Source organism: Phasianus colchicus, chromosome 2 (genome assembly GCF_987193195.1).
Source record: "Phasianus colchicus chromosome 2, bPhaCol1.hap1.1, whole genome shotgun sequence".
Lineage (NCBI taxonomy): Eukaryota > Metazoa > Chordata > Aves > Galliformes > Phasianidae > Phasianus > Phasianus colchicus.
In genome coordinates, this window is record NC_143437.1 from 45,039,636 (window position 1) to 45,055,908 (window position 16,273).

The 16,273-nt window shown below is 39.3% G+C and overlaps 1 protein-coding gene across 4 annotated transcripts in view; it reads left to right on the forward strand.

The window, feature by feature from the left end:
* AGPAT4 (1-acylglycerol-3-phosphate O-acyltransferase 4) overlaps positions 1-16,273 on the forward strand; it is a 70,244-nt gene that overhangs the window by 49,482 nt on the left and 4,489 nt on the right. For all 4 annotated transcript variants that reach the window (XM_031612668.2, XM_031612689.2, XM_031612683.2 and 1 more), the window contains 3 exons: positions 4,923-5,025; positions 6,179-6,254; positions 11,716-11,914. In XM_031612668.2, coding sequence (XP_031468528.2) covers positions 4,923-5,025; positions 6,179-6,254; positions 11,716-11,914 — 378 coding nt within the window. The remainder of the gene's footprint in view (positions 1-4,922; positions 5,026-6,178; positions 6,255-11,715; positions 11,915-16,273) is intronic.

Sequence of the window (16,273 nt, forward strand, 5' to 3'; positions counted from 1 at the left end):
TCTAGGCCGTGTCTCCCTTGCGATAAACAAGGACGCCTGCAGCTAGATCAGGTTGCTCAGAGCCTGGCCTTGAATGTTTCCAGGCACGGGACACATATCATGCTATAAGTGGTGGGGAGTACCCATGTTATAAGGAAAGAAGTGTTGCAGAGGATTTATGTTGTAGTAATTTGGACATTTTTTTCTTTTGAATATTTACATTAACTAGTAATATTTAACTTCGCTTGTTAACTTATTCACTGTTCCTTAGTCTCAATGTTACTCTCCACTTCATAATGTGGCACAGTAATTGATTGTATTACTCATATTGCAACCAGATTACTTGTTCCAAAGAGCATTGTTGTGGCCACTGTAATGATGCTCCTGTGTGAAAAAGCCCATTTTGGGATCTGCCGCTTAGGCTTCTGCACTTTCTGCTCTTCCAGAAGGGGTGGTGGGCCTAGCTGGAGTATCGTGCTAAGGGAGTTAACAGCAGCTTGTCATAGCAGTAAGGGAAACATAAATGCCTGTTCCAAGCTGGCTGTGACCAAGCTCAGCTTTTCATTTCCCTTTTTTCTTAGCTCCTCTTTCTGAAAATTGTAAGATTCCAGCTCTCTGAGGCTGAAATACTGTAGGATAAATGGAAGGTGGTTGCTGTGGTTGTAGAAATATAATTCAGACACAAAAGCAGCAATCACAGGTTGATGCTTTCCAAAACTTTGTTTCAACCTCTGATGCTACTTCCTGCAGTAGTTTTGTGTCTGTTGGAAACAGATGCAGATTAAATAAGTCTAATAAAGTCGTGTTTTGAAAAATTTAGTCTCAGATGGTGTTTACTCTGTATTATTGGTATTTCATGTGTATATATGAGAAATTGTCTGCACCAGTAGACACCACATCTGTCAATATAAGCAGATAGATAGTTTGGCAAAAATATCTTTCACACAGATAACAAAGAAACTTATCGCCTAATTAATTTATTCCCCCTCCTCCCACTAAAAATTAAATAGAGATAACTTTATACACCTGTTTGAGTGAATGCATTTGTATTGTCAGAACCTCTGGCGTAGAGGTTTGTTTTCCATCTCTAAGAAATCACAGTGACCTTTTTTATAAAGCAAGTGTATCTTTGCCAATGGTGCCTCTGTAGAATACCATAACTTCAAGGGGTTGATACTACTGTAATGGCTTCAAATGTCATTCAGAAAGTCTTATTCTCATGGTCATTTAGTGAAATAATCCCCTGCTAAAATATTCCACATGAAATAACTGGGATTATTTAGTCTTTTTCCTTCATAAGAAATAATGGAATTCACTTCCCTTTAGTGATTTTCACCAGTTCAGATGTCCTTAAATAAGGCTTGCTTCCAGTGTTTTCAAACTTGTTCTGATATTTTTATGAGTGATTGTCTCTACCAGCTCACAAGTAACAGACAGAGTCACCAGCCACGTCTTTTCTAGAGATTGTGTGCTGTCCTAATAAATTGTTGTTAGATTACAATGTAGAATTTGCTGCTTGTACAGCTCGGCTGGAAGCAAATGAAAACATGGATTTGTTTCTAAAGTACCTGTCCATTACTCACAGTAAAAATAAATGTCATAAATATTATAAAATATGTATTTAATGGCTGTTTGTGTTGCCTGTCTTTATATCAGGTAGCTTGTTTCAGCTGTTTTTGTTTAGTTTAAGGCTACCTCATAAATGTACCTCAGGATGATTGCAGATAGTTCCAAGTTGTCAACTTCTTATAACTGTGCATGCTGGAAACTGCTGTCCTAGAGGGAGTACACGAGAATGAATTCCACAGTGATGTTCTCATGGAGTTCAATGTGGCCATGCTGACGAATTTCCATGAGCAGCTCTTCAGTCCTGGAATTCTTCAGAGTTTAGATCTGAGCAAGTTAGCAAGTTTGAGCAGGTAGATTAAGTTAGATAAGCAGAACTATTAAATGTTAACGGATTGTGCCAAAAGGTACAGTGAATTCCACCTTCTTTTCCCCACTCTGCTCTGTAATCTTCACTTCAGATCATTATTTGTTAGAATGAGGTTATGTTGCAGGCCGGCTGATTTGTTGGACATTCATTCAGCCACAAAATAATGTGTGAAATTCAAGAAGCCAATTAAAAAAAAAAAAAATTTAAAAGTGTATGAAAAGAAAAGTAAAAAAAATTCTCTAAATACACAACTCAAAGGTTTCTTATACCTCAAGTCATTATTAATCCTAATTCCTTAATTATATAGTTCTTTGTCAGAATTCTGTATAGAGAACTAAAATAGATATAGATTAGAAAACAAAAATAAGATTTGTGTCTTTACTTAATGTCAGAAAATAGCAATTGAAATGGGAAAAATGTTGTTCTCTCAAAAGGTTCCACAATAATGAATGATCTTTCTTTATTAATGAAAAAAAAAAAATTAAAATAATTTCTATGAGAAAAATATCATTTCATAGTTAAAGCAAAGCTTGTGAAGAGCTGGTCTGAGTTTAAGACAGATGGAATATTTTGAAGGTGCTGTGAAAGGTATTTTTTACTTGATTTAGAACATGAAATTTCTTAAGCTTTTGGATGTGAAAGTCATGAGATTTCCAGTTCTACTATATAGAAAAATGTGTATAGTTGTATATGTGTTTATAGATATAAAAATACATATGGAATAATACGTACAAAGTACTTGTTTAGTGGAAAACAAATTCAGTATGTCATATAGTATACTAGTATGCTGCTTTGGCAAATGCTTTCTGGCAAATTTTAATCCTGTGCAGTTGTCTTCTTTGACGTCTCCACAATACATCTTTTCCTGCACTTTCATAACGGAAAAGCTTAGCTCTTCAGTTACCTTATATCCAGATATAATAGGGGTCTATTTACTCCTGCATATATTGTTGTTATCTTGGACTTGATGCTGCTTTGCCAGCAAAAGATTTCTGTGTGATATGAAAAAGAGCTGGAAAGAATATCAGAATACAGGCAAGTTACGTACTGGAAAAGGAGAGTTTGGTGTGGTTTGGTTTGGTTTTGCTTTGTTTTGTTTTGCTTTGGTGGAGTGAAGGAAAATTTGTGACCTGCCAGCACATAAAGATGATCCTGCCCAACTCTGCAGTATTTTCTTTTGGAACAGGAGAATCCTTTTCTAATGTGATGAACAAGAACTTAAATTGTATCAAAATACAAATGTGTCTTCTAAAAGACAAAAAGGAGAAGTTCTGGATGCATCATACTTTCCTTTATTGTTTTCATTTTGTTAGTTTTTTTCAGTAGTTTGAGATTATTCTAAGCTAATGAGTCTATTTTGTACAGATTCAAATTTTGTATTCTTTCAGTTACACTGGATTAGTAAATTAGAGTGGATTAGTAAAATCTTCTGCACTTCAGAGCTTTAAAGTGGAGGCAGATTACTTTTTTTCTTTTCAAAATAATTTCCTATTTTTATTGTACACTGAAAACAGTGTACTTGAAGCAGATTTTGGCTTACGATTTGTAGTTTTGAGCTTAGGCCAAAAACCCAACTGTAGTACAAAAAATAACCTTAAGACTGAGTCATGCAGTCTTCACGCAGTGATAAAGTTTAAGTCTCTATTTCCAGGATTCCCTTGCAGCACTGAATTGGAATCTGTTCTAGCCTATGAATTCTGCTTTGTGAGGGATTTTCTGCTGGACTGAATGTTGTGACTGAGCCATAACTGTCTCACGTAAATAAATTTCAAAAATAAACCCAAATCTATTTTATGTAACAGAACACTTCTTTAGGAGAGGTCAACACCTTTCACAGCGAAAGTCCACCGTAATGTTCCTTACTGCAAAACTCTAGAGCGGAAGATATTAAACAAAGCACACGTTAATCAGTTTGGTTTTTATTGATGCATTTGATCTTGGAATTCCTAAAGTGATGCACAATCAGTTTCAGTTGTTTTCTGACATATAAAAAAAAATAATTTAGGATATTTAGGGATATTTTAGAATCATAGAATGGTTTGAGTGGGAAGGAACTTGAAAAATCATCTAGTTCCAACTAACTCCCTTGCCTTAGGCCTGTTGGTACTATGAATTTATCAAAAGTTTTTGTCTCCTATATTCAAAGAATTTCTTACTTTTGAAACACTTTTTCTGAGTTAAAACAGTAAACTCTTTCTCTGTAGAAACTATTTTTTTGGCACTGTCTTAGTTCAGCTAAGAAAGAGCCTCGCTTGCCAAGTGCTTTTACTGTTTCTGTGCAGTCCTGAAATGCAGAAAGTGTTCTCTTCAGGCTACAAGCTTCATTGCAGTTCAGTTCTTTGGAACTCAGATATTATATTCATCATAGTTGCAGCCTTAGCAGTAGTCCAGCTCTCACAGGTCGTGTTCTCTTACTCTGTCCCTGCCTGTGCCTTTTAGCAAATGCCATTGTTATAAGTGAATGGATGTGAAAGGGAGATTGTTTTGAACCCTAAGTAATAGTTGTATCAAGCCCTCTGGCTGCAGGATTTATCTCAGGTGAACTTTACCCATTTTTAGACAAACTGTATATATTGTTCACTGTTTGTATGTTTATCTGCCTGGTTATTTGCCCTGTTTTCTGTAGGAGGATGGGGAGAGGAGTGTCTAATCCAGAGACAGTTGAGAAAGCTGATAGTTTTCCAACCACGGGGCTTCTAGGATGCCCTGTGATATTAAACTGTCATTATGTTCCCTACACTCAGTGTTTGATGTGTGCTGGGAGAAGGAGAGAAGCGCAGAGACCAAACTCATTCATTCTACTGGTACAATTCCTGAAAGGTTTACTGGATATTTGGCTTCTGATAACTTGCATGTTGAATATTCCATCATTAACTTTACTTTGGTGGTAGCTCAAACTATCGTGCTGATGACTTTGTGTGTAAGTATTCTCTTTGTCTGAGAGTGGATGACTGATTTTTGCATTCTGTTACTTCTCTGGTCACATAACCTGTTTTTCTTCTCGTAGTTTCAGCAGTCTATGATTCTACCCTCAATTTTAGAAATAATGAGAATCCAACATTGCTGGGCGTTCTAAATGGAAAGAAATACCATGCAGATTTATATGTGAGGTAAGTAATCTACATTTTAATTCTTTTTTTTTTTTTTTTTTTTTAAGCATAGAAGAGCGAATACTTGCACAAATAAGGAAATATTTTCAAGGAGATAATGGATGTAGCAAATCTCTACCAACCTGGTGTCACAGTGCTCCAGATAGAAAAACTCATATGGATTGCTCAGGGTTTTGTGTAAAGTTCTGCAACTGTGAGGACATGAGGACCCTTTTGGAGCTCTGCAGGATTTTATTATTATTATTTTTTTTTAATTGAGGCCTGCACCAGAGGCAGGTGTCAATAAACATCATCTGCACACTTCTCTTCTGGCACAGTGGTTTGCTTCTAGACGGAAGCCACGCTGAGGACTGTTCTCATCTCTGGTATAGCTGTTGGTAAATTTGACTGCCTCTGCCTCATGCCTAGGACAAACTGTGTAATGATTATAGGAAGTATTCTCTCTTTTGCTAAAAGAAGTTAATTCAATGTTGTTCTCAACTGAGATGAATTAAAGGATATATAATACTGAAAAATATAAAATCTATTAAAAATTGTTACTGGCATTTCTAAGTGAAGATGACAAAGGGATTTTTTTTGTCACAGAATTGTTGACCAAAGTTCACATAATTTGTTGAATTATTTTTTTCTAAGTGGGATTTTTCTGTGAAAGAAGCCATTTTGCTAGAAATTATCTAAAGCTGCATGCACATTAAAAAAATTTTAATGAATCATAAAAGTTACCTGAAAAATATTAGATCTGCTTTACTCTAGTTATGAGGAGAACAGTGTGTTCTCTCTGGTGCTGAGCTTGTTAAACACAGCCTTGAGCTCCTTAAGTGAGGTAGGAAATCAACTCATTCAGTACCTTTCTTTAGAAACAGAAAATTGCAAACCTCTGACTAGAAGGTGAGCTCAGATAGAATGCATTACTATTTCAGAAATCAATATTTGAGTTTCAGATTCATATGAGAATTGAAGGTAGCTCTGGAAGCAAAACTAAACTTTTCTGATCTGGGAGCTGTTACCACAAATTATTTAATAAATGAAAGAGTGGTGGGACGAGTATAGTGAGTCCCTTGTCAGGTGAATGATCTGCCTCTGCAGTATATGTGCTATTTGTCACAGCGGAACTATTTAATATTCTTCAATTTCTCTTGTTTACTATTGGCAGGCGGATTCCATTAGAAGAAATCCCAGAAGATGAGCAGGAGTGTTCTAATTGGCTCCACAGACTATATCAAGAAAAGGTTGGTGTTTTGTCTAGACAAAGCTCATGAGCCACTGGTGCTCAGTTCTTTATAGTGTTAGTAGATGTTTACAGTGTTCATGTGTAGCGGTTGTGCTCTGGGGGTTTGTGGGTTTGTTGTTTGTTTTTCAGCAAGGTTGTGGGTTTGTTGTTTGTTTTTCACAGACAAGTATTCTGCTTCTTCAGATGCAAAAAGGTCTTGCACTGCCAGTCATAGTTGCCCTTTTGTTTTTTTTTTTTTAAGAGGAAGGAAACTTATGCAAACCTCAGTGAAGGAGTAGTTTTAAGGTTCTACTATAGAGGAAGTATACAAAATAGCAACTGCCTCCTCTTCGATAGAAGAGGCACCTCCTAAATCAAGAAGTAATTAGTGTGCTAAATAAAGCATATTTTGCTGTAGTATATTAAAATGTTTGTCCCTTGTTCTGGCCTCTCTATTTTACAAGGCAAATATCCAACGTTAACCAGGCAAGTTGATAAATTGCTCTCTTATTTGCACATAGCAGTGGGAGCATGCATTTAAGATGCTTAATCATAGGACAGTTGCAGAATAATAATGACTGCGTGCTCGTAGATGCCCATTGATTTTTTCAAATGCTTTTGTATTCATCCTTCAGGTTTTCAGAATCTGTTTGTCATGGGTTTTGTTTTTATGAGCATAAGAAATAATGGTTGGGTATGCGCTCTTTGAATACGCACAGCACTGCCATTTCAGTCAGTGGGAGTCATAGGTGCACAAAGCACAATACGCTCTCAATTATGTACCTACTGAAATCCAATGATGCTTAGGATTTAGAAATTTTAGACTGTAGCTAAGTTCTGTTTTCCACTCATTACAGTGCAGTTGGTTGTACTCAACCCAGAACACCACATTAGTGTTTCTATATTGACTATGCCCTAGTCTTTCTCTGCTTCAAACCATGACTACTCCTAGTTTAATTAATGTTACCTGCTCCCTTTCTGTAAGTTGTGCCTTCCGCAGCTGATTCAGTCACTGCCTCTTAAGGCATTTCTGCAGAATGGCAGCATGTTACCTATGGGCTGTGCCCTCTCTCTACGAGAAAATTAATGAAAAAAGTCATCTTGTTGGACGTTGCAAAAGTCAATTTCCTGCTACTACACCTTTATTTCTAACCATGTTTCGTGTTGCTAAGATAATGTTTAGAGATCTGCAGGAAGGAACATAAATTAAATGGGAATGTGGGAATTGTTTTCTTGAATTCTCTATGACATCCTTTGCAGTAATTCACTTTGTATTCTGTTATTCTCTCTCTGGCATTTATTTCTAGTGCAAACCGAGTGTACATCTATCCTACTTTTTTCCTAACTGCTTAATTTGCTGGTTGGTTGTATCTATGGTTTCCCATCTAAGTATAGGAGGAAGGAGCTTATGTTCAGTTTTTCTTTCCCTGAGAAGCTTTTAGTTAGTGTGGATGTCTTGGGATTTGTTTTGATATTTTTTGTTGGTTGGTTGGTTTTGGATTGGAAGATGGCATTGCTCGTCTTCAGCTGTTTTATGTTATTTCATTGCAGTCGTTCATCTCTGTGATATCAGACTGTTCGGGATACAGAGCAGGGATAACTTGTTAAAGAGTTCTGAGATAATGAAAGCCTCTGTGCAGAGTGAAACTGCAATTCTGCTTCACCTTTCTGCCATATTTCTTTTAGACAACATTTGGCTCTTAGGTGAGATGATACGCAGCATTGATACCCGAGTGTTGCTTCCAAAAGTGTGTTAGGCTTATATCTCGAGTCAGTAAATATTAATGATAAAAAGTAATGAAGTTTTGTTCAAAGGACATTAATTCATTGCAAGATATGCACTTACCAGCTGCTTTGTCTATTTTGGTTGTAGCACTCCACTTACTGTTTTAAAATAAGACAAGGTATGCACGCTACTGAAAATCAGATTCCCCGTTTTATCTTGCATTCCAGTTGCATGTGCTGTTGCTTGTTCTCAGTGATATTTGTAACTTTGCAATACCCCCTTAAGCCTTATGGTGGGAGAGAGCATGCAGCATGGTTGGTTCACGGCAATCTGAGCTTTTTCTGCACTGTGTACTGCCTGCCAGCTCTGGGACACCTTCACAGATGAATTATGTGCTCTTCGTAGAGTTGCCCCACGATGTGCCTCTCATTATGCAGGTGCACTCAGAGGCATTCATCAGCTGTGAAGCTCCAAGAGCTACCAGAAATTGCTGCCCTGTCTTTTTTGCAAGGCCATGGTAATAAAAGGGGTGAGCAGAAGCAGGGTCATTCTGCAAGCTGTGATTCAAACTGCTCTAGCTTATATGTGAAAAAGTCACTCCTGAAGAGTCCTGCTTTCCCCAAAGCATGACAACGTACATTTTGCTTCTAGCATCTGAGCGTGGGATTAAGTTAATGGTAAGCTCCTCTATCTTCCCCTTCCCTACAGAGCAGAGCTGGATTGTACTCTAGTAGTGTAGTGTAGCAGCTGTGGCATGCCACAGGACAAGGCTGGAGTAACAGGCACTCATTATCATCAAGGACACAAAGCTGTTCGAATGAGGGAAGACATATGATGTTAGTGGTCATCGAGGGATATGACCCTTTTGAATCATTAATAAAGGAGCTGGTTTTTGAGAAAACCTTGTGTTGTCTTTTTTACATTGCTGCCTGGTCTCAGTTACACGCTCCTCAATCAGAGAAACTGCTTTCTGGGAATCTGCCTTATGTTCTTTCTAATTCAGACTCCTGTTTGCTGATTTAGCCATGCTGCAAATGTACCAAGAGGTCTTCTACAGATGAACAGTGGTACCCCCTATTATAAACCAAGAGCTGTTCTCCTTTCTATGCTTCCAGGCATACACAGATGCCATGCCCTTGTGCTTCTTCCTCTGCTGAGGGTAATTTTTGTCTTTCCACAGACAGACAGCAGTGTTTCAGCTCATGACAGAGGTGCAACTTGGGACTGCAAATTGCCTTTTTCTCTTTTCTTTTTTTTCATTTTTCTTTTATTAAACTGTTACCACTAATAGGACTCCCTTTGACTTTAATAAGAAATAGATTGAGCATGTTAATGCATGTTAGTACCCAGTCTGAAGAGGTATTGTGTAATTGTCACAGCTCTGCTAGCTCTGCTAGCCTTTGCATGTTTTGTTTCTTTGTACCTATTTACAGCTTCAGCTCCTGAAATAAAGTTCTGCTTGAGAATCTTAATTTCCATTAAAAAGAAAGTGAGTTTTTGATTCTTCTCATTTGTAAGAGAAAACAGGGCATGAAAACATATGCCAAAATGCCTCAGGGAATTAGTAAAGGGTAAGCGAAGAGGGAAGGAGTACAGAACTCAAGTGTTTGGGAACCAAGGGTATATTTTTGGATACTTGTTCTTTGAGAATTTCTTTGTGGAAGAGCAGTGGCATCTTTCTGTAGCTAGACCTCCCTGGTGGGAGCATGGAGCAAGAATCCAGTTAGATTCTTGGAAGATGATGGATTTTCCCTGCCTTTTTCACTACTGCATTATTCATCTCGGTGTCTGAAGAAACTCAAGTTTGGTGGAATCATTAGGATCGGCATTCTTCCACATCTGTAAATGATTCTTGAGTGGGTGAAACTTATTACAAATGGAAAACAATCTCTGCATGCAGATGAATGAGAGGAGATGATAGTGGGGGAGGTGGTTGTGGGGAATATTGATGTATTTAATGGATTTAAATATTGTCCTGAGCTGCACATGGGTACCATGGGCACCCTCTAAGTCTCAGAAAACAGATCAACACGTGGATTTGTTCTGTGAGGAGGAGGAATGTTTTTAAGGGCAAGGAATCCTAACGGAATTAAGGAGCTGATCTGCACAGTGGTGTATAATATGTTAGTGTAGGTGAAGACAGTGACATCCATTTGTCCATTATGTATTTCTTACATCTGTCTCAAACATCTGAGTGAGATAAGGTCAGTGGTTTTGCTGACTCCAATGCTGTGCAGAGCCAACAAGAGGAAAAATACGCTGCTGCTTTTCAGTGTCTGTGTTGCAGTCTGTAGTAATAGGCCCCCTAATGGTGTTACCAATAACAGTCAGAAATTGTTCATGTTTTTCTAGGTAATGCTGATATTTAGAAGCCCCTGTGTATATAGTAGAATTCAATTTGCCAATGATAAATAACTGTGTTAAACCAGTCATAAGCTGAAATCCTCAGAGCGCTGTAAAGAAAACTTCGTACATTGTATAATTTATTGAAGACAACTAATTAATTGGTCATAACGATCCTAGTACAATCTAGTTCACTCGAGCAAAGCAATCATAATTTTTCTAATCTCAGTAAAGAGAGAGCAATGCTTTAATTACTGTGTAATCTCTTAAAGGCTAAATGCTCCCTTTGAATTAGAGAAAATGGTAGCAGCCTATAATTGCTCAGATTGCCATTTAATAATTAAAGAATTGTCCATGTCAGCTGGAGCATAAGTAAATGTAAAATCATAGCATAGTAGAACTAATCTTCTTGTGGTTGATTAGGACAATATTGGCTTTGCCAGCATTTTTTGAAACCATCATGGAACACTCCTTTTTTTTTTGAAGAAATTTGGCCCTTCATTCTGACTTAGTTGGGGTTTCTTATGTTAGTCTAATTCTGTCTCAGTTAACTAGTCTTGTGTTAATCAGATTAATAATCTTCGCTTTGGAACCAGAAGGAAGATGTTTGGTTTTTTTTCCCACCAGCTTTGATATGGTGATCACATTGTTGAAGGCAATGCTGTTCACCCTGGTAAATGTTAGAGAAAAGAACTGAATTCTAAACCTTCAAAAAAACAAAACAAAGCACAGCAGCACATGTGCCCCAGAACCACAGAACAAACCATACCCTACCCTACTATCTTTCTGTTAAACAAGACCATCAAAAACAGTGAAAGACTCTTTAAACTATTTGTGTGCTCAACCATCTATAGGGAGGCCTTTCTTCCATTGACTGCATGGGAACAAGATAAGTAAGACTATATCCATGGGACAAAGTGCTCAGGAGTGGGAGGCGTTCTTTGGCAGATGTTACAAGATGGTGTCTACTCACCTTTTCTGACAGGGCTGTTTTAGAGCAATGGATGGAAGAACATTAGGGAGCAGAGGATCTGCTCTTGCAGATGTAGCCCAAATACTTCTCTGGTTTACCACTACTATTTGTCTAGCTCTTGCAAGAAGTGCAAAACAGTAGCTGCAAGAGTGTACATCTCCTCACCCATTTTCCCTTACTGGATTTGTTATACTCCCTAGGCATGCTTTTTTTCAGTCTTCTGTGTGTAAGAGAAAGGGAGGATGCATACGCATCCTTGTAAGCTCTTTTTTTTTCTGATTATATGCTCATTGACTTCAAAGTGCATGCTTTCCAGCCATGACTTGGTCTTTGATCTCCCCCCAGGGTTACAAACATGCAGACAAAACATCAAAGTCAGGAATGTATAGTTTTGTTGGCAGATAGGGATTTAATTGTTGCCCTCCTTTGTTCCACCAGGATGCGTTCCAGGAAGAGTACTACAGAACAGGAACCTACCCAGCAGTCCCTATAGTACCACCCCGACGACCATGGACGCTTTTGAATTGGCTTTTCTGGGCCTCATTGCTGCTATATCCCTTATTCAAGCTGCTCGTCAACATGATCAACAGTGGATCATCACTAACATTGGCTACTTTTGGATTTGTCATTGTAATGGGTAAGTTTTCTCAAGCGAGAAGTTTTTTTTAAAGAATAATTGGCTTGACTTACTGATCCTTACTAAAGCTCTGTGACTAAACATAAGACTGGTGAATTCAACAGACCATGTGAAACTATATCCACTTTTGCCTGGAGCAGGTTAGGTAGGTCCTTTTCTTATCTGTGTTTGTATAGTTGTATTTTGTTATGTTTTTTTTTAAGAGCTACATACAGAATTTTCTGTTTCTGTAGAAATCAAACAGTATGTTTCTAGCGGGTTGCCTATGAGAGGCTTTCTTCCTCTCTGTAGTGTAGTGCTGGATTTCACTTTGAATGTCTACAAGTACTGAAAGCTTATTTACTCTGAGAATTCTGTAGTGTGATTGTGATTGTAGTCTGTTACATAATCCATTGGAAAGTCCATAAACTTGTGATTTAGGGCAGGGATAACCTGTTGTGGTCATCTAGTCTGATTTATGCAGTATAAGGCGTAGATTGCCATAGGTGATTCCTGCCTTTGGAGGAAGTCTGTTTGGTACTGGGCAGTGGAACTATGGTGTAATGAGGCATTGAAGCTCAGCTACTGTGAAATTTTTTTAATTGCTCATCATTTCTTCAGCATTCTCCTCTTAATTCAGCTTCTCCACTCTGTGGGCTTGTCATTTCGCTGCAATTCCAAGGTGCCTTATGCCCTGTATATCCTCTACAGGGGGCCTGACTGCATAATTCAGGGGGTTGGATTTCAGCCTCAAAGCCAAATGCTTTAATGTGTTGTCATATGTGATGTTTCCGGATTTAGCCCTTAATAACAACCATCCAGCTTGCCACCAACAAATCTAACACCATCTTAACCATCTTAGTATCTCTTGATAGTAAATGTAGATTGTCTTTACAGTCTAGTCAAATCTGCTTCTTTATCAGGAAGAGAGGAATAGACCCTATTAAAAAAAAAACATATGATGCTACTAAGAAAAGGCAGGAAAACAAACTTTTTGGGGGGGATATCTTATGCCCCACTTAGCTCATTCTTCTGCTTCTGGCCACAAGGCAAGATTAATAAATAGACTGCTGTGAGTTCTCTGAATCCAAAGGACTTTCTTCAGGTTATTTGTGATGCTGGAGCTAAGAGTGAGCTATAGCAGGATTCGGCTTCCAGAATAATTGCATGAGCTTCCAGGCTGCAGAAGCACAGCTGAGGAGCACATTAAGAATGCTGAGATTAACAGTCCATTGTATGACTTGCATTGATGCACCATACATTATCAGCAACATTTGCAGGATGCTGCAGGTTGCAGTTCCTCTATAGGGATTTGAAAGACCCCTGTGCTTAGCAACAGCTCTGCTTTCTCTCTGAATACATGGTGTGATCATAGTCAAAGTGCCTGTAATTGGCCAGGATTTACAGCGTGGCAGAAGGCACTGTATTGCCTGTAGCAGAGGGCATCATCTGATTAGATTCAGCCAGCCACCTTTGCTGATGAGCTGGCAAAACAGAAAGGTGATGTCACTTATTAGCTGATAGTCTCCAAAAAACTGTGGAGGGCAGACAGTCTGTTGGAGAGGAAGAAAACTCAGCCTTCAGTAAAAATAAACAGCAGATTTGGTAACCCTGTACACTTGAACGTGGATGTGCCATTACTCACTAAAAGGACAGTAGTTCCCTTTGTACATTACAGTCTCTCTCTTTTTTTTTTTTAACCTATACCCCTTTGAAAACATTAGCTTTGCCAGTTGGAAATTTTTGGTCTCATTCTGTGGAAGCATCAGAACTTCAGCCCAAGCAGTTACACTGCCTTTTGTAGCCAATAGCTGAGTCCTTGCAGCCAGGCCATTCTCCCCAAACCGCTTTTTATCCTGAGGGGTCTGTCTGTCACAAATGTCCTGGATGTGATACAGCCATGCTGTCTGTGCTCATCTGACTGCTCACCTGCATCAGGAAGCTTACTGTGGTTCCTCATCGCCCATTATAGATAGACTTCACTGTTTCAAAGGGCAGGCTTCAGTACATGATAACATTACCTTTATTACTGTGCTATCTGAACCTGTGCTGAGTATTCTGCAGTAGGAAAGGGAGGAGGGTCTGGGAGGTTCTACATCCTGATCCTCTGCTTTGTTTTCAGAGTGTTATTTGTCTTTCCAGCAGCCCCTGCTAATTGTGTTCTCCAGTAAAATGCTTACTGGCTTGTTAGTGGCTGTTCAGGTCAAACAATCTGTAAGAGAAATGCCCCATGGCGGTCAAGCTGGAGTGAAAACACAGTAGTACCTCAGAACCTAATTTTCAGGTCTGAGAAATGAATAACCGAGGTATATATAGCTCTGCTGGTTCAGCTCAGACCCTTTCAGCTCTAAATAAACAATGTCTCCTCTTTATACTGAGAATGCTGAGCCATCCCCTCTTGCCTTGCTGTGCAGCAGTTTGGCTATTTATACTCATAATAATCATTGCATTGTGCTAATTTCTAACTACTGGTCTAGGACCAGGAGTCCTTTGTGATGCTACTTGAACTGACACAAGGCAGTCCCTGCTCCAGAGGATAAATGCTCAAGCAGCTCAAAAGACAGAAGTCTCTTTTGATTCATAGAATCACAGAATGGCTTGGGTGGGAACGGGTGTTAAAGATCACCTTGTTCCAACCCCCTGCCATAGGCAGGGCTGCCACTCACCAGATCAGGCTGCCCAGAGCACATCCAGCATGGCCCAGAACACCTCCAGGAACGGGGCATCCACAGCTTCCCTGGGAGGTTTGTTCCAGTCCCTCACCATCCTCTGAGTAAAGAATTTCCTCCTAGCATCTCATATAAATCTTTTGCCTTTCAGTTTAAATCTGATCCCCTTGTCCTACCAGATGGTGTATAAAATCAGTCTCCCTCCTGTTTATAAGGTCTCTTTAAGTATTGCAGGGCCACAATGAGGTTTCCCCAGAACCTTCTCCAGGCTGAACAAGCCCAACTGCTTCAGTCCCTCTTGATAGGAGAGGTGCTCCAGCCCTCTGATCAACTTCGTGGCCTTCCTCTGAACCCACTCCAGCAGCTGTAGTTTCATAGGCCACGTGGCAAGAGATTTACGTACTTAACTCACAGGTACTGTTTAAAATTTGGAGCTGGTATTACAGTGTTAAAACAGTGAGTCTGTCAAGTGTTCATATTTGTATCTGACAATAGCTCTTACATGTCCAATGCTAAAAGCATAATGATATCTGAGCTTATGGCATGGCTCCAGCAGTTAAGTATCAGTTATAGAGAGCAGTATTTCATTTGAAACAAACATAAGTAGTAGTAGCCAGCTTCGATTCTGCAGGAGCTGTTGTGTATCTGCTACACAGTGCGTGGACAGTGCTATCAGAAAACCTGCTTCCATAGATCACAAACAGGAATGAGTCTTGATCTGCCAGTGATGTGACAGTGTCCAAGTGCAGAATGCAGACCAAGGAGTCAGAGGGTGATGTGATCTGGGCAGTAAGGCCCAGAGTGGGTGGTGAGTAGAGGGTGAGCCAGCAGTTTTGCAGGAGGTTTTACAACATCAGGAGGGTACAAACTGCGTGCAGGATTCTGCCTGTTGGTGGAGCTGCCAGACAGTGCCTTTGAGCCTGGTGTCTAAAGCTGCAAGGTTTGATGTTTGTTGTTGTCTCTACTTCTTTCTTTTCTTTTATAGAAAATAAGATAGACACTAAATAAAAAATTCTACAATTATTATAAGCTTTAGTTGTACAAATTCATTCTGGTGTATAGCCTATACAACACATCTGTACAGCAGACTATATATGGGAAATTTCTGCACCCCTCCTGCAGTTGCTGTGTGGTGCAAAACACAGGAAACAGATGAGAACAGTTTCTGAGATGTGACAGAAAAGGAGAAGTCCTCTGCTCTGAGCAAAGGTTTACGATGAGTGATGTGGCACTGTGATGTGGGTGTGTGGCAGTTTTCTTGGAGCTAAAAAATGTTCAAGAAACAGATTCCATGTTCAGAGCTATGTTGATTTGTGTTAACTCAGCCCTCTTTCAGCCTCTGGTGCTCTGGCAGGCAGAGCAGGTCTGTAGCAACTTCTGTGTCAGTTGGTGAGGTAGGCAGTGATGGGCAGAAAGATGGCAGGAGCTCTGCTACCTCCCGCAGCTTGTCACAGACCACCATGGGGATGACCCAGCTGACAGCTTCTTTCCTCCTGCTGTTCAGGTGTGGGCTTAAAGTCTCATAGCTGATGGTTAGCAACAATTTCTCTTTGGTTTCTTAGTCGTCTTTCCCATAACATATTTGTATTTTAAGCAATGGAAGAAAACTCCCTAAACATGACGGTGTCACTGGGGCATACGGTAAGGTAAGAATTGTTTTTAGGCCTGAGGTACTGTACTGACATACTATTTGGCAGCTTCCCTTTAGCAC